General features: G+C 56.9%; 1 protein-coding gene across 1 annotated transcript in view; it reads left to right on the plus strand.

Moving 5' to 3' along the window:
* The window catches only part of SLC6A11 (solute carrier family 6 member 11), a 134,042-nt gene extending 114,745 nt beyond the window's left edge, over nucleotides 1-19,297 (plus strand). The window contains exons 9-14 of the mRNA XM_004702237.2: nucleotides 6,748-6,860; nucleotides 10,256-10,393; nucleotides 14,591-14,693; nucleotides 15,123-15,223; nucleotides 15,385-15,555; nucleotides 17,158-19,297. Of these exons, the coding sequence (XP_004702294.1) occupies nucleotides 6,748-6,860; nucleotides 10,256-10,393; nucleotides 14,591-14,693; nucleotides 15,123-15,223; nucleotides 15,385-15,555; nucleotides 17,158-17,310 (779 nt within the window). The 3' untranslated portion in view covers nucleotides 17,311-19,297. The remainder of the gene's footprint in view (nucleotides 1-6,747; nucleotides 6,861-10,255; nucleotides 10,394-14,590; nucleotides 14,694-15,122; nucleotides 15,224-15,384; nucleotides 15,556-17,157) is intronic.
* Nucleotides 19,298-20,434: the final 1,137 nt, after the last annotated feature.

The raw sequence follows: 20,434 nt of genomic DNA on the forward strand, positions 1-20,434 counted from the left end.
TGCAGTGCCGACGTCAGCAAGGCAGTGAAGCACTCCTGGAAGCCATAGGACTGCAGTGCCGACGTCAGCAAGGCAGTGAAGCACTCCTGGAAGCCATAGGAGTCCCACCGGGACAGATGCCAACGCGCCTCTGCCGCAAAGGGAAAAATAACCCAACGGTGTAAAGCCAAATTCATTAATTCCGTGCAATAAAAATGGAGATACAGGGCAGGCACGGACAGAATGCCCAGTCACAAAGGGCCAAATGCTGCCGTCCTTCACAGTGGGCTGCACATCAGCAGTCCATATCACCAAGGACCCCCGCCGGTGGGCCCACTCTTCCCGAAACATCACGTCTTCCTCCAGCGCCGGATTCCGCCCAAGAACGTGGCCAAAGGCAGCGAGAAGCCAAGTGGATCATGTTCTCTTGTAATCTGTCACGTTTCATCGACTACTCTTCAGACATGGATCGCAGACTTGTACGCGTCTGTCTTAGTCTGATAGCTCGTCTGAGACACGTCCACCGTGGGTGACCCTGTCGGTATTTAAAATACGAGTGCCACAGCTTCAGCATTGCCGCCACCGGCAGGCCACCACACACAGTACGACGGACACCCTGACAGATGACAGTCGGGTTGACGAAATACCAGCTGTTTTATGAGGACAGACAAATCGATTCTATAGTTTAGGTGGAAAAGGAGCCTGCAAAAATCACCAGGGAAATGCTGAAAACCACAAGCTCTGTGGGAAAGCTAGCCTCACCAGACAGTGAAATGTACTTTGTATGAAGAGCACCTCCATGGTCCAGCAGCCTGCACGCGAGGCAAATAAGCCAGTGGGATCACAGGGGAAGTCCCTAACCTGACGCACGTGCAAGGGCAAGTCGACAAGCATTGCTACGGAGGTTCCGGTTTAGACATACCATACATGTGTTCATTCCAGGCAGAACACGTGGAAACACATCTCTGCAGCCGGTAGACGGCTCCTCGAGGGTGGCCCTCTCAGTCGGACACTGGTCCTGGTCTCGGAGCACCGTCCAAAAGAGGCCCAATCAAAACAGTTGCCTCCAAAGTGATCTGCTGGGCCAGTTAAACACGGGCAGGAATGTCAGCACAGAGGGTTTGGGCAGATGTTCCAAAAGGGGTCACCTTAGTAGCTTTTCTTGAAGGACACAGAACAATTGGGGGGGGGGGCACTGGGCAGAAGTCTGAAGGCGATGAAGAATTTCATCGGTGAGACCAAGGCCAGGAAAATGAAGCTGAGATGTGTCATTTCCATCACAACAATGTCCCCCTCATCCCTGGAGGGGAGCCAGGGCTGTGGTAGGAGAATGTCATTGGGAAACCTCACTCCATCCACCAACAGCCTCAACCTCACTCCATCCACCAACAGCCTCAGCCTTACCTCCGCGGACTTCTCTTTGTTTGTCAAACTCCAAACAGATGTTTAAATAGAGCACCGCTTAAGGCCTGTGAGGATGCCTGACTGGCTGTGTTAACATGGCGTAGCCAGAGGAGCCCGGACCCTTCGGGGCAGGGTGAAGGGGAGGGATGGTGATGGAAAGGCCCCGCTAGACGCACACAGACCTAGATGCTGACAAACAATAGCCTCACATTTTGGTGTCTTTTAAAATGAAGCTTTCTGCGATTGTCAGCAACACTTTTCAACGTATCCTTACCCATGTGGAAGTTGGGTGATTGACAAAAGGGATATTTACAATAACTGAGGCAAAGATGGACGTTCAAAGAAGTCGAGCCTGAAGACCTAGGTGGTCACACTGGAAGAGACAAAATCCGAGTCTTCCTTCCTGTCACACGCAAGAGTCAACTCCGACAAGGTTGAGAATCCAGTATAAAAAGCTGGAGCCATACCAATGCTAGAGGAAAACATTCAAGTAATTCTTCTTTGAACTTGGTGTTGAAAATAGCTTCCAATTCTTATTCAAAGCCCAGAGGTTTTTAAAAATTATTATTATTATTATTATTGATAAATTTGACCTGTTGGAATAAAAATAAGCTTCATGGTGGGGAAAGAAAAAAAAAAGGGCACCCACGGAAAGACGTCTAACCGGCTGGCAGAACCTATCTACCACATAAACCACAGCAAACAGCCTGACGGCCTTCTTACATGAAGAGTTCTTCAAAGCGGAGGGGCTCGCACCGAAAATCCTACAGGGAAAAGGGGAAAATGTGCCAACAGGCAATTCACAAGAAAAGGGATGAACATGTCCCTCAAACATCCAAAAGTACACACGGACCCATGTGTCGAGAGGTGCAAATGACAGGAACACTGACATTCCGTCTCTCCCCTCTCTCTGGCAGCCAGGAAGCGGTTGAACATCTCCGTGCACTGCCGGTGGGAAGGCAAAGCGGCTGCAGGGAACCAGGGAACCATGGCTTTACCTGCACACATGCCTTTTGTCCCGTGAGTCCCACCTCTAGGACTCTACCAGATAGGCACCTCCCACAATATGCAAACACCTGTACGCACGGGCTCTGCGGCAGCACTGTGTGCCCTGGGGAAACACCCTCTGTTCCCACAAATCGGAGCGCGGTTGACGAAACGGGCACGTCCCCACAGTGGCATGCATCGCAGCTGTAGACGTGGGTGGTTTTCCTGTGATTTCCAAGATGTACTGTTAAGTTACAAAGCAAGTGGTGATTGTTTGTTATGCATCTTGGCAACGAAGAAAGGTGCGTAAGAAAATCACCCTGCTCACGCGTACAGAAGAAGCAGGAAGAATCAGCTAGAAACCAAAAAGAGCGGTTGGTTACCTGCCTGATGTGGGCGGGAAGGGTTGGAGAGACGGGAGGGCTGGAGGAGGGGAAGGCCATCCCTCCACCGTGTCCTTTGCCGTAGCTGTGCCCTACAGGCGTGGTGGGGCCCATCTAGTAGCTGCTGGCTTGCTTTGCATTCGTGGAAGGCCGTGTGCACCAGAGAGGGTGTGCTCCTTTGCAGGGCTGCCCTCGGCTGAGAGTTTTGGAGGCAAGTTGCCAGGCCTTTCCTTCTGGGTACTTCTGAGTGGACTCAAACCTCTGACCGTCCATGTCAACCGTGGGCACCACCCAGAGACTCTCCTAGTCTCTCCCTCCCAAAATAGATACACAGTGGTTGCGTGTGAGTGGACCATGCCGGGCAGTAGACCAGGAAGGCCAGACAACACGTGCTGCATTTGAATTCGGACGTTGGCAAGGAGTATGGAACATACCACACGCTATCGGATGCATGGGCACATTTGGTTTGGGGAGAAGTAAAACCAGAGGCTCCTTAGAGACGAGGAGGGTGAGACTTTAGTCTTGCATCCTCTGGTCAGGGGATCCAGAGGGACCAGTCCCTGGAGGACATCGTGCTTGGCCAGGCAGATCCTGAACGAGCTGGATTGACAGACTAGCACAGCACTGTGAGGGTGGCACAGCAGCACCGGGCAGGGTCTTGCTCTGTTGTGCACAGAGTCACTCTGAGTCAGCACGGAGTCAACAGCACGCAGCAGCAACAGCAACAACGTCTGCGGGTGGAACTCAAAACAGAGCACACACAGTAACAAATGAGCACAAGGGGAACCACACCGGAGAGAAGGCGGGGGGGGGGGGGGGGGGGGGCGGTCAGAAGTAAGTTGAGTCATTTGGGAAACCAGTATTTAGACTGGAAGTCCCGTAACAGTGCGTGTCTGTGTGTTGGGATTGAGCAGCGAAGTAAATATTTGATACATGATTAGAGGCAGATCTTTCACTGTCTGAGGAGTGACAGCTAAGGGCAAGGAGAAGGCTAGCCTGAACTTCACAGCTCTGGGCTAGACTGCGGCTCTTACGTGTTCTCCGGTGGGTCCTGGCCGCACTTACAGCAAACACTCTCACCGACAAGGGGGCTTCAGACGTCTGTGGGAAACCCCTTCATCTCTGAATTCCATTCTCCCACAGACTCTTCGAAGCTCTCTATATTTTGGGAGAAACGTAAGAGAGACCACTGCATCTAGCATGGGGTCAGGAGCCTACACTCTGGAACATAAAGGGCGTCATGGCAAATAACCAGTAACACGTGAATAGGGTCTGTGGTTTAGTTACCAGCGTTGCACCAGCGTTTGATTTTTCTGCATGGGAAATGAAATGCGGTGCCTTAAGATCGGGACCCAAGCAAGTGTGCGTGTTGTCTCCGTTCCTCCTCCTCTTGTGTTGGAGTTCTCAGAGACGGCAGGAAGGCGAGACAGCCAACTGCCGAGACTCACAATGCCACTGATCACGTAGAAGACACCGAGAAGCCGACCAAAACCCCGCCCTGTCGTCTGCGGAGGAGTCACCGCAGACGGGACAATGTCCGCCGTTTGCTCTTCAAAAGACGCCGTGAAGAAAGGAGGCAGCGAGCACAGACTGGGGAAGCTGTCCCTCAGACATCCCTGGCAAGGGGGTGACATCCCAAGCATATACAGACTCTCCCAAATTGATAAGAAAAAAGACAGCCCAATTAAAAAAAATAGGTTTTAAAAAACCCCTCAAATAGGCACTTTACCGAAAGAGACAAATGAATGGCCAAGTAGCACAGATGAAGGGGTTTAGCCCCAAGGGAAAGGCAGCATTGAACTATGAGGCAGTGATGGCTAATGTGGAAAAGAATGACCATGAGCCACTGGAAGTCCCGGACGTACGTGGCAGCTAGGTATGGCTATTGGCACCGTTACCTCGGAAACCAGTCTGGCCTTTCTTACCGAGGGCAGCATCGGCCTGGCAGTTGCACTGCTAGGAGCAGTGGGCGCAGCTCATCCCGTGTTGCCGACAGGGGCTGTGAGGCTGGCTGCCCCTCAGCACAGCGGCCATGGGTATGTGCGCCATTCTGGATAGACTAGAGAAACAAAGTCATGAACACACATATGTGTATAAGAAAAAGGCTTATAAAAAAATGTTTAAAAGAAAGAGGTTTATATACAACAGCAATTGAATATTGAGAAGACATCCCAGCTCGGTCCAGATCAAATCCATAAGCCTGATATTAGCTGATATGTCCAATACCAATCTATAAAGTCCACATGAAATATGTGCAATGATACTGAATGCAGGAGGGTCACAGGCCAGTGAGGGGGAAGTCTTCTGGATCCAGTGGTGTTGTAAGCATCTCAGCGCTGGCAGGGGTCTCGACATGGCTTCTCCCACTCCAGAAGTCTGGTTGCACCAGGGTCGGTCCACGTGGCTTCTCCAGCCCCCAGGGCCTCGCGCCATGTGTCTTGTCAGTTGAGTGTCTCTCAGGAAGTCAGCATAGAGAGTGTGTATCTCTCTCCTCCAACGAGGAGATCCAGGAGTTCCCCGAAGAAGGCCATACCATGACCCGATTGACAGACTAGACTCCACTCCTTCATTTTTAATCCACTCAAGTCCCAAACTGACACCAGATTATGTAACTACCACTGGGAAGTTCTGGATCTTGATCTTGACCAAAGCCTGCGACTCTGTGCACTTGACAATGATTGTCTGGTGCGCAGTCTACATCTTAATCCGGTTGTTTTTTAACTGAAAACACACACGCAGATCATCAGATCTAGCCTATATTAAGCATTCACCTCTCAAGTACTTTCCATCGAATCTCACTGGGCTTCGACTACCTCCACATAATATTCCTACCTCCCAATCCACCGTCCGCCGGCTCGATCCTGACTCACAGTCACCCTGCGGGACAGAGGAGAATGGCTCCCTAGGGTCTCTGAGCCTGCAGACATTTAGTCTCCACTCTCCGTCCGAGGAGCGGGTGGAGTTGAACGGCTGACCCTATAGTTAGCCCGATGCGTAGCCCACTACATTACCAGGGTTCCTACCGGATGAGACAGGTCTTTTTGATCCCCCTTTTGTAGCTATGGAAACAGACACCGATCATAACAAATAATGAAAGAGTCAGGATTTGAACCCAGGCCGCCCGGCTACAAAGCGTGTGCTTGCCCAGGTAGTATCTCTGGTGTTGGTTGTCTTTTCCCTGGTTAATTGAGCCCTTCATTCAGACCCATTGGCGCGGGGGAGGGTGGGCCTGGCCAACAAGAGAGACACAGGCACTGATGGCGGCGTCCAGCCCGGGCCCCAGGCGCTGTCAAGTCTGTTCTGACTCACAGAGCCAAGTGCTGTGAGAATCAGACACTGCCCGGTGCTGCACCACCCTCACAATTGTCATGTGGAGGCCTGATGTTGCAGCCACGGTGCCAACCCAGCTCCTTGAGGGTCCTCGTTCTTTTGCGGACCCCTACTCCTGATGCCCTTCTTCAGGGACCGGTCCCACTCTGCCAGTGGGGACTGAAGGGCTGCAGGGCATCCAACAGTGGAGCTCGGTCTGTTTAGCACAGTGGTTCTCAAACTTCCTCATGCTGCAACCCTTTCATACGGTTCCTCATGTGGTGGTGACCCTCACCCATAAAATTATTTTCGTTGCTACTTCATCACTGTCATATTACTACTGTTATGCATTGGGCGACCCCTGTGAAAGGGTCGTTTGACCCCTAAAGGGGTCGCGACCTATAGGTTGAGAACCAGTGGACCGTTCTGTGTCCTGTAGCAGAAGGTCTGTGTGCTAGACCAACTTGGGTTTGCAGACTCCGTCCTCTCTCACCTTCCTGGGTCCCAGCCTGCTCACCACCCTGGGCACCGCCCAGGACCACAGTCTGGCAGGCCTGCAAGAGTGAGAGAGTGGCCCAGGACCTGGCTCACCCAGGGATGTTGGATTAAGGTAACAATAGTCCAAGGAGGGGCTAGGCCTGGGCCCACCCAGCAGCCCCCTCCTCTCCACCCTCTTCCTCTCCAGGCCCTGGCCTGGCCTTCATCGCATACCCCAAGGCTGTCACCATGATGCCCTTGTCCCCTCTGTGGGCCACCTTGTTCTTCATGATGCTCATCTTCCTGGGTCTGGACAGCCAGGTGAGCGGTTGGAGCAGAGGGTGGGGGTGTGTGGAGAGCACAGGGCTGGGGGCCAGCTGGCCAACTGCTACCCCTAGATCTGTCACCTCCTGGTTGTGGTAGTCAAGACCCTGCCACCTGTCCCCATTCTGCTTCCTCCCCAGCACAGTCTCCAGTGGCCCCTGGGGGGGGGGGGCACAGCCACTGCAAGCCTTTACAAACCCTGTCTTCCTCTCCTGAATTCTCCCTGGAGTTCCTTTTGTAATCAATAAGTGCGAGTATCCAGCTAGCCCACATCTAGGCCAGCATCACCCCCTAGCAGAGCAGAAGGGCTCATAGGGGAGTCAGGTGACCAGCAGCCTGCCCAACTTATTTCCCCTTCATCCCTATCCCGAGGCCCCCATGACTTAGTGCTGCGTCCACCCCACCCCCCACACACGCCTGACCATCTGCTTCCCCCTGCTGACTTCTGGGTCTCCCCTCACCCCCAGCAGCCTGCCTTCCAGTGAAAGACAAGGGCACAGTACCCTTGGGTGCACCTGTCTCCTCTCACACGCCCCTTCCCCTCCTCCTGCTGTGGTTCTGTTAGGTTTCTGGGGTGAGAAATACCATGGTCCTTGGCCTTGCATAAGAAAGAATTCATGCTGAAGCCTGGTTTGTGATCCAAGTGAGTTTTATAAAGGACAGAAGACGGTTCAGGTTGTACACAGGCACCTCAGGGCCCTTCACTCCACACGGGGTGACCAGAGGCCAGAGAAACCGCAGCTCAGCCAAGGAGGAGCAGATGGAAAAGAGGGTGGTGGGCTCCCAAATCTGGCTTTTCAGGGTCCTCCACTGGTTGAGGGTACTGGTTGACCCCATTGTCTGAATTAAGCCCACTGGCCTAGATTGGGGCCCTCCCAGGTATACTTGCTTCCTGTCTCAAGGTTATGAATGTGTGCATGCCCTCTAGCCTTGATCGGCTTCCAAGCTCCTGTGACAGGGAAGGGACGCCTTAGCATGTAGAGGGACAACCCCTAGTTTCTGCTTTAGCTCCCTAACAGTTCTGCTCACTCCTCAGCCCAGAAAGCCCCCCCACCCCCACCCCCAGTTAATAGTCTGCTCCAAGTCTCAGCCAGTGAGCCCACTGTCAAACCCAGGCTCTTGGTGAGTCAGGCTTGTGTTAGGCAGGAATGTTCTAGAAGTGGGGGGCCTGGGATTGAACGAGGCAGGAGCTGTCCCTTTGGTGCAGGTCAGGACTCAGTCCCTCTGAGGCTGCCAGGATCCTCCTCTCCCCTGACCCCAGTGAGAGCTGCCCCCATCCATGACTATGGACAAGTCGCTCAGCCCCTGAGCCCCAGGCCTGCATGCCTGTTGGCTCAGCCAAGCCTCCTTTCCTCCTCTGAGAGGCTTTCTCAGAGATGACCCAGTTGAGCCGCTGAGGATCCGGGTGTGCAGACTGATCATCTTCCCTCCATTGTCCCGGGCAGAGGCCTCAGGGGTGGGGATCAGCAGTCGGATGTGACTAGCTGCCTTGGCTGAGCTGCAGTGGGGCCCAGGCTCTAAGTCTCTGGGCTGAGCCAGCCTAGCATCTTCTGTGTGCGAGGTGGGGAGGGGCCCAGACCCTGGAGGCTGCCCTTGCTGCGGGTCCAGCCTGTGGTCCTTACAGCACCAGCCCTGTTCATTCTCATGCCATTGTCCCCATTTGGCAGACGAGCAAACAGGCTCAAAGATGCTAAGTGACTTGCTGGGGCTTGGGCCCGGGTCTGTCCACACACTGATGTCACTTCTGTTTTGATCCTGGGCAGACAGACAGCTCTTCCTTTCTTACCCTGGGGTCTGGAGCAGGCAGAAGCAAAGCCGGCCTTGCCATCATCAGCTAGGGTTTGTGTGCCAGCTGTGTGACTCGGGATATTAAGCTTCACTTCTCTGTGCTTCAGCGAATTGGAACGTCCTTGGTGCGGAGAATTGGCTCTGGGGAAAGGGAGGCCTCCCCGCAGGCTGCCAAGCAAGAGAATCATTGGCTTCTCCCTCCTCCCTCACCCCTTGCTTCACCTTCTGCCCCGGCTTCCATGGGAGGTGGGGTGGGGGGTGGGGGACCCCACAGTGGGGAAAGCCCGGATTGTGGAACAAGGTGACCTCTTTCAAATCCGGGCTCTGCCACAGAAGACCCACGAGGCTTCGAGCCAGTCCCTCCACCTCCCTGAGCCCCAGAGACCTTGTTTAGGAAACGGCAATGGGGGGTACACGCGCTGTGCAGAGAGCGGAGGATCTGCTCAGGAGCAGGGGAAGCACCTGGCCAGCGTTAGCGTGTTGACTTTCTGAGCCTCTCTATGCCAGGGGGCTGGAAGCAAGTGACCGAAAACTGGCAAGACCAAGGCGACGTCCCTCCTGAGGCTCCCGCGTGTTTCAGAGTAGAGTTAGGACCTTGCTCCTGTGCTGGGTGTCAGGGACTCATTTGGGGGGAGTAGATCACCAGGCATTTCTTCCAAGGCTCCTCTGGGTGGACTGGAGCCTGCAGCTAGTCAGTGGACCGTTCGCACCATCCAGGGACACCAGTACTGGAAACAGATGAGAATGAGGCATATGCAGACCTTAGGCCTCCCCTGCTTAGAGGCCAACAGCTAAGGCCCAGCAAGACCCCACCGGGCACTGAGGAGGGGGCTGCTGGGGGCGCTAGGAGACGTCATCAGGGCAAAGGTCACAAGGGAGAGCTGCACCGAGTGCTGTGGGCACCACCAGAGGAGGTGGGCAGTGTGCTGGGTCGGAGCTGTGGAGGCCTGGGGGCCAGTGGGGGAGACCGGAACAGCAGGCATGCCCAACCTGTGCCAGCCCACGGGGCTTGGCACACAGGCGTCATGTGACTCAGGTGCTGCCGTCTTGCCTGCCCTGACCCCACGGCACAGAGAGGAAGCCCAGGAGCTGAGAGTTGACCTCCCCAAGTCCCCTGCGGGGAGAAGGGTGGTTTTTCACCAAGAGAAAGGGGCCGGGGATCATCCCAGTCCTGGAGAACAGGGAGATTAAAATCTCAGCCCCTGAGCCAGCTGCTCCCCATAGACTGCCCAGCTGCCAGGCAGTTTCAGGGGCTCCAGGGCAGGAGGTGGTCTCGTGGAGATCCCCCACCCTGGCGCACGGACAAGGCGAGGCAGTGTACAGGTGGGCAGGTCTATATCTGCAGTTCTAAGACTAGACTCTGCCACCCCCTCACTTAGTGGCCTCGGGCAGGTACCTTCCCCTCCCCTCTGTTCTCGTCTGTGCAGTGGGCATGCCGGAGCTGGTAGGCGCTGGGACTCATGCGGCCGGGGTCCTCATCTGCGAGTGCGCATGGGAGAGGACAGGACCCCGGGAAGGATCCAGGATGTAGGCCTGCTATGGGCATCAGGCCACGGGGGTTGGTGCTTCTCCTGGGCTTCACACCCTCCTGTCCACCCGTACAGTTTGTATGCGTGGAGAGCCTGGTGACGGCCGTGGTGGACATGTACCCCAAGGTCTTCCGGAGGGGCTACCGGCGAGAGCTGCTCATCCTGGCCCTGTCCATCGTCTCCTACTTCCTGGGCCTCGTCATGTTGACCGAGGTGAGTGACACGGAGGGGTGGCTCTGACTTGGGCATGTCTTCCCCCATGGCCCAGCTCAGGAAGGGGCTCACAGTGTGACCAACTCTTCCACTCTGTTTCCTCCATGGCTTTGAACTGGTGCCTCCCGGTTCCAAGGAAAACCTGAATGGACAGGCCTTTGTAAACTGTGGGGGCAGTGGGACGGTGACTCGAAAGGCAGAGCTCACGGGCCCGGGCCCGGCTACCAACTCCATCTCCCTCTCCGAACACGAAGGCATTGAGCACACTGCAGAGTGACCACGTCCCTTGATCGGAGACTGAACGGTAGAATACAAAGATGGCGGCTGACCGCACGCCCAGATGGCGGCCTCGGGCTGCCTGGAGTGTGCATTGTTCTCCACAGTCCTTGCAGTAAGCCCGTCTCCCCTGCGTGCCTGGAAGTGCCCACTGCACCTCTCCCAAGGCTCCATACTTCTCCCTGCCCAGCTGTGAAGCCCCTGTACCCAGGTTTCAGAAATGTGTGTCTGTTCTGATTTGACACCCTGTGGCCCAAGGAAGGCTCTCTGTGAGCTGCATTCGCGTGGGTTCCGATGGCCTACCGGGAGCGGCGTGTGGGAGGCATCTCACTCCCACCAGCCTGCGTGATGGGTCATAGCACAGAGGTCTTTCATGACTGGGGGCACATTGAGTACTTTTTTCTTCCTTTTCTGGGAAAAGAGTGCAAAGCCCGGTAAGTTTGGGAGCCCCTGCTCTAAGCTAATCAGCTCCCCCCACCCCCACCCCCGCTGGGCTGGTTCTTGCACTTGGCAGCCCCCGCGTCAGGTTTTTCATAAGTCGACGGCTGGGCCTTTCTAGTGCGGCACCTGTGGGCGGACTTGAGCCCCCAGTCTTGGTTACCAGCCCAGCATGTTTGGTGTGTCCCTGTCACTGATGCCTGATGCTCAGAGCAGCTTTCTCAGGGGCCCCTGAGGATGGATGCCGATTGGACCCTTCCGGGTGGAGTACGCTCTGGGGTCCCCGGCCCCCTGTGTCTGCAGGCAAGGAGGGGTTCACCACAACACCTGGATTAAGCCTAGCAGAGGAAGCCAGGCTTTCTAGCATCCTTCGGGCCACCCTGTCCAATAAATGCATGCTTGAGCATCCCAGGGAGGTGAAATTAGGTGTTTTTCTTTCCACCAGCACATTCGCAAAAAAGAAGGAAGGAAAAAAAAAAGACAAAACACTGTGGCCCAGAGACCAGAAGAGGCTGGATGTAAAATGAGGGGCGTGGATAGATAAACATAGTTGCCAATTTCTAGGTGGCTTTAGAAAGCATTTGGGCAGATGCCACCTTGTCGAGCCCACTGGTCTGCCTCTCCCAGTTCAGATGCTATTTCCTCCTGGAAGCCCCCCACCCCTATTCTCCTCCCCTGTTAGAGCACTGGACCCTCTTGCAGCCCGCCCCCCACCCCGCCCCACTCACCTTGTTCACAGCTCATTTCAGCATCTCTCCCCACATCATGTCCATCCTCCCACTTACCTGCTTGCCCTGCCCGACTCTGAGTCCCCTGGGAACAGAGCCGAGTCCTATCTGGCTCTGAGCCCTCGGTGAGTGCCAGCCCAGAGCCTGGCACAGGGTGGGCATGCTGTGTGCACTGCAAGGATGTTAGGCCTGCCCCCCTTCGTTGTCACATTACTGAGAGTGATCATCAGAGCCCAGGAAGGACGTGGTGGCCCCTGCTGCCACTACCTCTCTCGGCACGCATGCACTGGGACCAGCTTCATTAGGCACTGATTAATTACCCGCAGTCCAGGGCTTGTCAGGGACAGACCCACCACATTCAAGTGACTGCACAAAGCCTGTGTGGGCAAAGGCAGCAGTGGCTGGGCGCAGGCAGGTGGGTGCATGGGCACCCTGCTCCCGAGGCCTGGGATCTGCCCGTTAACCCCCAGGCTCTTGGGCTTCACACACTCCCCTGCTGCCTGACTGGGCTGTCTGCGTGGTGCCCCCAGGAAGTGGAACTCGTCAGACAGCCGTGAGGAGCTGGCCTTCACAAGAATCACCGCAGAATGAGCCCCCTCATCCACGCACTGTTGGAGCTCAGCTCCCGGCTGGAAGGCCGAGAGGGTCTCCTCATTTCTCCTGGGCCCTGGGGTGGGGTGTTGGGCTGCGCTGACTAGGAAAAAAAAATCCAGAGATACTCACCTGTGTGTGAGAGAGAGCTTTCTATAAAGAAACCTTACTTATCCAGCAAACGCCCCGGCCCAGTCCAGATCTAGTCCACAAGTCTGGTACTAGTCCATAAGGCCCTCTTCAGACTCACGCAGCCACAGGCAGTGATGCTGGATGCAGAAGATCGCAGGCCGGTGGGTGCAGAGTCGTGTGGATCCAAAGGTGGTGGACTGTCCGAGGCTGGCGCAGTCTCCGAGTGGCAGCAACAAGAAGGTGAAGGCAGAGAGAGGGGGGAGGTTTCCAGGACCCTCCTTAAGAGGAGGCCACACCCACAGGGGGCACCATCAGGCTGTGACCTGATTGACAGGCTAGACTCTACCTATAACTTCAAGTTGATGTGAAATCATGTAACTACCACAGGCTGCCTGGACTAAGGCCTCAGCCTCTGACTTCGTAGTTGGATGGCCTCTAGCCAGGGTTCCCCCAATACTGTGCCTCAGTTTTCCTACATGACCAGTGGGGACAGTAGGATCCCCACCATTGCAATCAGGTTGAAAGGGACCAACTAGATCAGGGGATGGGGGCGGTTGGAGCCTGGCACTTGGTGAGTGCCCACCCATGCACTGTGGGTGTGACCTCAGTGGCCTCCCCAAGGAGCAGCCAGCCAAATCACAGAGCTGCCCTTGTCCCCAAGGGTCGAATTTTCTCAGCAGCACCATCCACCAGGGGCCCTCGGCCAGACCTGTTTCCCCTGACCCTCACCCCCGTGGTTAACATCACGAAGACATTGCTAAGAAAGGTCTCTCTTAAACACCCAGGTTTCAGGGATGTCCCATAAACACCCTCCAATAGCAGGACCCCAGAGTTGTGTGTCCAGCAGGTGGGGCCAGTGGGCTCATTTGGCCGCAGTCCCCACCACTCCCTGGAGTCAAACACCAGGTACTCATCTTTGTCACCTCCCTCCCTGGAGGCAGGTGCACTGTTATCCCTGAGCTAGAGAAAGATGACCAAGGCAGCAGACAGCCCAAGAGGTGTGCTCAGATGCTGTGGGGGGCGGCGGGTGGGGGAGCGGGCAGCCCAACTGCAGATAGGTCCCTGTGAGCCAGTCCTGCTTCAGTCTGACCACTTAGCCCCTGTCCTGGCATTTGGACCCCACCTGGTACTTCTCTGTTTTACTTCTTGAGCCACACCCCGGCTGTCACATGGGATTTCTGGGCAGAGGGCAACCACTCTACCTCTTTGCAATCAGGACCCCCTCTTCAGTGCCCCTGGGCACGTCCCTACCCAGGCACCCACAAAGGCTTCCCTGTCACCTGGCCAGCGGAGCGCTCAGCTCCCCCTGAACAGAACCTCACGGAGTTGGCCCCGGTCACTATGGCATCCCACAGAGACGGGCTGCACACCTACTGTGCGCTGCTCAGTGGGACACAGCACAGGCCCACAGAGGCCCTCCTTCATGGAGCTCACTCCCGTGCGAACATTGTGGATCTCCTGCCCCGAGCCAAGGACTATAGTCCCTGTGGGAGCCAAGCCACTGAGGGGAGGACATTTGGAAACAGCGGTCTGTAAAATGTGGGAGGGCAGCCCAAGGGGTGGAGGGAAGGCTTGTTTGAGGAGGTGGCATCTGACCTGACTCTGAGGATACCTGCCAAGTGGAAGGGAACAGGTGTACGGCACTGAGGTGGCACTGGCCTGCGGTCTCCAGGAGGGAGTGTGGCTGGTGGGAGGGCAAGGCAGGGCAGATGAGGCCAACAGGGTTGTGGCAACCCTGCCCAGTGGCTGGAGGGGCCCATCGTAAATATGAACAGAGGAGGGGCCAGGCGGGTGCGCGTGCAGAGCGGGCACGGGGAGGGCTGGAGAGAACACCCGGCAGGCAGGGGAACAGTCAGCAGTCGGGAAAGCCCTGAGGCTGCCAGTCTGTGCATGCGGCCTCACACCATCCCTCCGGCTGACATACACGTCAGAGGGCAGGTGAAAAGGTGGGAGAGGTTGGGCGGTCCCTAACGTCTGGCAGGTGGAGGTCCGCGGGGCTGGCTGACCCTGCTGCCCGCCCGTCCACCCGCAGGGCGGCATGTACATCTTCCAGCTCTTCGACTCCTACGCGGCCAGCGGCATGTGCCTGCTCTTCGTGGCCATCTTCGAGTGCGTGTGCATCGGCTGGGTCTACGGTGAGCGGCCGCGTGGGCGGGGCTGGTGGGCGGGGCCACGTCCGCTCGCCCCTCCTTCCCCGGGCGGTCCTGCTCCTCAGGGGTGGTGCCCGCTTCTCCGGCCTGCTGCCCCGGCCCTGCCTGTAAAATGGGGTCAGCGTAGGAGACCATGCCGACCCTCAGCTCCACGCTCGCCCCCACCAGGCATGTCTCTCCCTCCCTGCGCTTCCCACCCCACCCCCACCTTCGCCCCATTCTTCCCGTGGACGCGCCAGAATCCATCCCACTGCAATTCGTTCTAAAGCCTCCCGTTCCTGACCTGTGCTAAGCTGGGGGAATTGAAGCTGCCTACCTATCTCAGGCTCAGGCAGCCAGAAGCCTGTTCAGTTTTATACAAAGACCCTCTGGGGGGGGTGTGTGTGTATGTATCTCTGTGTGTATTCTGGACAGGAAGCAACAGGTTCTATGATAACATTGAAGACATGATTGGCTACCGGCCACTGTCCCTCATTAAATGGTGCTGGAAGGTCGTGACACCCGGGATCTGTGCGGTGAGCCCCCCCACCCATACCCACCCCAGGGCCCCCTTGCATCCACTGCTTACCCCACTGACACCTGGCTCTCTGCGAGGCTGCCAGCGTGGGCTTGGTGAGGGCAGGGGATGGCCTGTGACCCCACTTCTGCCACCAGAGGTGTGTGATTGTGTCTGCAGGGCATCTTCATCTTCTTCCTGGTCAAGTACAAGCCCCTCAAGTACAACAACGTCTATACCTACCCCGCCTGGGGCTACGGCATCGGCTGGCTCATGGCCCTGTCCTCCATGGTCTGCATCCCCCTGTGGGTCTTCATCAAGGTGTGGAAGATGGAGGGGACCCTGTCCGAGGTGAGGTGCCCCCTCAGCCCTCCCCCCCGCCCCGCAGGTGCATAGGCTGGCAGCCCCCCATTTCTCATCTGGACAGTGGATGTGATGAAACCACACCCCGTCGGCTTCTCAGGGAGGTGGGCGGGTGCCAGCCCTTGCAGTTGCAGGAGGCCTCTGGGTGAGCCAGTTCCCCCAGCCACCCTAGCTCCCTCCCCTGTGAAATGAGACCAGCAACTGGGGGGGGGGGGGCTGTGCGTGGGGAGAACACCTCCCCATTCATGTGTGAAAAGCACTCACCCAGGACCTGGGGTCCAGAGAGGGACCCAGGGTTGGTTCCTCCGTCAGAGACCCCACTCCCAGGCAGGGGCTGAGGATGGGGCATTTGAAGAAGGCCTGCCCGCCTCCAGGCCCACCCATCTCATTAGTCCTCAGAGCTCCCCAGTAGCAGGCACCTTTGTCTGCCTGTCATGGTGGGGGATTGGGGCTCTGGGAAGTGAAGGGGCTCCCCTGAGACCCCCATAGCCCAGACGAGCAGGTGAAGGTGTGTTGTAGGTGTCATGCAGCACCCCCAGTGGTGGCACATACCTGGAGGATGAATGCCAAAGCCGGCGGCCACCCCACAGGGCCACGTCTGGGTGCTGGGTCTGGTCCATAAGATGCCCCAAGAACGTCCGTCCCCGCCCCGACCCAGCAGTTACTCCCCTGCCTTTCTGCAGCATGGCCTCCCCCAGGCAGGCCGCAGCACACGCACCCTCTCCTCTGCCCGCCCTTTACAGCGTCAGGGAGTCAGTCAGGGGCTCTTTGCCCTTTGAGTGGAGATGCTTGCTGCCCTTGTTAAGGCTGGGACATGGACGCGCAGCTCGGTCCAGCAACTTGCCTGTGGGCACAGAGCCTCTACGTGGTGGGCAAGTCTCTGAGTGGATGCAGGGTGGTCAACGGGTTCCCCACAGTGAGCCCAGTTCGACCCCAGCACCACACCCAAGGGCTGGCAGTTGCCCCGTCCTTGCAGCCAAGAGCTGGCAGTTGCCCCGTACTCAGGCCAAGTGCAATGGGAGATGGAGGCAGGGCTGTGTATGCCCAGAGGCCCCCCTCAGAGGCTGCTTTTTCTACCCCACCCTCTCATCCACTGAGGGGCCTGGGCCTCGGCTCACCTGGAGAGTGAGCTAAGCGGGCTCCTGGACTCCATCAAGGAATGCAGTCTCCCAAGGGCGTAGGTCAGTTCTCATCTGGGACTGAGGACCCCCAGAGAAGACTAGATACCTTGGCGGTCTCTGGGGCAGCCACTGCCCAAACTTCCAGGTGACTTTGAGGTGTTCAGAAGTGGCACGGTGTGGGAGGAGAGGACAGGCATGGGGAGCCTGCTGGCCACACCATCCTCCATTGCCCCATCACACGCCAGCCAGCAGGCACTGCCCACCGCCCTGCGAGCACCCCGCCTTGGTGCCTGTTTTCCAGATAAGGAAACTGAGGCCAGAGTAAGTCCATTCATAACCAGGGGAAGCCCTGGGAATGACAAGCTGGGGCCCAAACCCAGACCCCAGCATACCCCCTTCTGCGCCCCCCCCACCCCCCGCCCCGCAACCCCTCTGATTCCACTCTCCCCTGCTGTCTCCAACCATCCAGAAACTCAAGAAGTTGACCATCCCCAGTGCTGATCTGAAGATGCGAGGCAAGCTTGGGGCAGGCCCAAGGACGGTGACAGTTAACGACTGTGACGCAAAACTCAAGGGGGACGGGGCCATTGCAGCCATCACAGAGAAGGAGACGGACTTCTGAGAGGCCGAGGTCACCTGCCACCCCCTCCCCTCCTCCCTGTGTACAGGAATCCCCGACACACCTTCACCTAATGATAGGGGCTTGCTCATTTTGCACAAGATGTATTAACCAGTTAATGTTCAGGTGGCTTCTGTACACTTTGGTTTAAAGTCACCCCCTCCCCCTGCCCTGTGATCCTGTAAGTAACCATGACAATGAGATAATATTGTACAGTGACTAGCAGGACCTTCTTGCCTGAGGGTATTTTAATCAGTGTTCTCTAGGGGTTAGAGCTGAGTGTATAATATTGTAAAGCGTCCGTTCCTTGGCTGTGGGGGAGGTGGGTGGCAGTGGCACCTGCTCTTCTCTCTGGAAGCCTTGGAGGGACCTTTCCATGTCCTCCCGGGCTTGTCCCCGGCCCTCTGCAGCTGCGCCTGCCCCATGACACCCTGCCCAGGCCAGCCTCTTGGCAAGGCCATGTGGCAGAGAAGAACAAGTCCTGCCAAGCCCCAGGAGTCGGGCTGCAGGCACCCCCTCATCACCTGCACACACCCCCAACCCTCTGCATCTCACTAAGTGACCTTGGGTACTCCCTTCCCTCCCTGGGCCTCAGCTTCCCCATCTGCCCACTGAGAAGGGCTGGACCCCAACCTCTTTCAGTTCTGCCCCGGTCTCCTCTTTGCAGGATGCCGTTGGCTCTCTTTGCTGGTCTGGGACCCCTCAAAAAGTTGTTAGGTGACCCCTGCATGCCCCTCCCCCACTTCCCCCTTCTCACCTGCCTCTGAAAGCCCCCAGCATCTACAGTCCAGCCCAACCCAGAAGTGCCCAGAGGTGCTGCGGTGCTCAGCCCTGACCCTCGGAGTCCCTCCACCTAGGCCCGGCTGGCTGGACTGCCAGAACCCTCTTCTTCATGGGCTGGGTTTCAGGGTCAGCCATCTGTTCCCCAGGCAACTGTGTTCCCCGACCACCTTGCCACCAGGATCTGTGTCTGAGGACCTTCAACCGCTTCCCAGGGGAGGCAGTTAGTTACAAGGGAGCCTGTCTCCCACATACCTCTTCTCTCCTCCCCACTACCGTAGACCACTTCTCTGCTCCTCCCATCGGGGAGGGGCACCCCTGCCCACTCCCTCCAGCCTCCTCACTGTGCCCTCAGTGCTTGCTGGGGGCTCCGACCTGCCTGGGTCACATGGAAGTCTCAGCCGTCAAGCGCACGCCCATGACTGAGTTACTGGTGACGAAGAAGAAGGAACAGCCTTCCTTCTTAGGCCCCAGTTTTCTCAGGGAGACAAGCTTCCCTCGAGTCCTGCAGGGCTGAGGGAGAGAGACTGTACACAGACCTTAGTGGAAAGAGAACTCACACCTGGTTTGGCTTGCCCAAAGTTCTCCAAAGTCCCAATTCTTCTGCTCCTGCCGCCTCCCCCCTTCCCCCCACCCAAACTGGGTGTGTTCAGAGGGGTCCCAAGCTCTCCCTCGGGCACAGATCCCAATTCTGGGTCTAAGGCCCCCTTGTGCTCACAGCCCACCCCCCTTCTCCAGGACCCACACGGCCCCTCCCAGAGTCCAGCCCGTCTTGCTCAACAATGGGAGGGGGTCCTCCCACTGCTGCTACTACGGGGTCTCCACCACCCACCCCTCACAGATGCAAGCACCCTCATCAGACACATGGGCCCTCCCCTGGCATTTGGCCCCCGGCACATTAACACTGCTCATTGGCGGGGCGCAGGGAGAAGTTGGGGGTGGGTGGGGTTTGCTTTGTTTTATATTGTGGTTCCTTCTAGTCTTAGGGTAACTCTAGGGGTGGGCGGGGAATGCCAGGGCAAGGGAAATACACCATTGTGATGACTTTTTGATATATTCCTTAGAAACAATACATCCTTTCTGAGATATTTACAGTATTATTAAAAAACAAAAGGTTGTACTGTTTTGCATAATGGACCTTTTTATTTGGTATTCAAAGGGCACAAGGTTGTCTGCTTACTCATTTTTAAAAATTAAAGAAATAAACAGACTCTCCATCATGTGGTTATTCCCAGCGTGCCAGGCGAGGCTTCGCTGGGTTCTGGTTAGGGTCTCGGACACACCACCTTCCCGGTCTTGGGCAGGGCTGGGGGGCCGGCCCACTACAGAGCTGGTCATGGAATGGTGAGTGGTTGGAACCCACTCAGAGACAGGCTGCAGTTCTGTGTCTGACAGGTCTCAGTCATGTGAGCCTCATGGTCATCCACGTGCACACATAGCGTCCCTGCCGGAGTTGGAATTGATGAGCCAGCATCTGCTCTATCTCTATCGTCACTGTGCCGTCACCATCATCCTCACCATCCTTTCCTGTGGCCAGGCCACAGTAGGCAGCCCTGGGAGCACAGTGGGTTCCTTGTTGGGCTGATGACCATGGTCGGAAACCACCAGCCGCGACTCGGAACAGACACCCCCAAAGCCTTCCCGTCTTGGACACTCACAGGGGCAGTTCTACGCTGTCCTCTGGGCTTGCTCTGTGTTTGAATAGACTTGCTGACAGTGAGAAGTTTGGAAGATGAAGATTACTAGAAGCATTTGGGAGTTACCGGAGGCTAGTAAGAATTTTTTTTAAATTGTGAAAACAATCAGGCCACAGGTCAGTCCTGGGGGCTTTAGCACCCTTGGGAGTGTGTGGAGAACTGCTTGCTGATGCCCTGTGAGCGAGGAGCGAGGCAGTGGGGAGCGCCCTGAAGGGAGTGGGGGGCGCTGGCCTTCTGGAGGCTCCATGAGGACGGTCATGCAAAGGAGGCAGGACTGGACAGTGAGCCAGGGCCAAGGACTCCTTGACCTTGGCCTTCCCAGGACAGACAGACACAGGCATTTGTTCCCCACCCTAAGGTGGCAGGCAGACCCACAGCCCCCCACCTCCCAGGCCGCCTCCTCACCCCCCTGCTCAGGGTCTCCCCAAAGCTGAGCTCCCTGGAGCGAGAGGGCTGTGCTCCTGCATGAGCAGGAGTCTGGGCCCCGCCAGAGAATGGGGTCCCCAAAGAACAAAGAGGGCGGAGGAAGCAGCGCTGGGAAGCATCAGGTGTGTTGGAAGAAGCCTACCAGCCTCGCCATCGGCAGAGGAGAAGGCATCTGACTTGCTGCCTTCATCCTCCTCCTCCTCCTCAACATTTATTGTGCTGCG

Source organism: Echinops telfairi, unplaced genomic scaffold (genome assembly GCF_000313985.2).
Source record: "Echinops telfairi isolate 266 unplaced genomic scaffold, ASM31398v2 ScPeMD7_31;HRSCAF=116, whole genome shotgun sequence".
Lineage (NCBI taxonomy): Eukaryota > Metazoa > Chordata > Mammalia > Afrosoricida > Tenrecidae > Echinops > Echinops telfairi.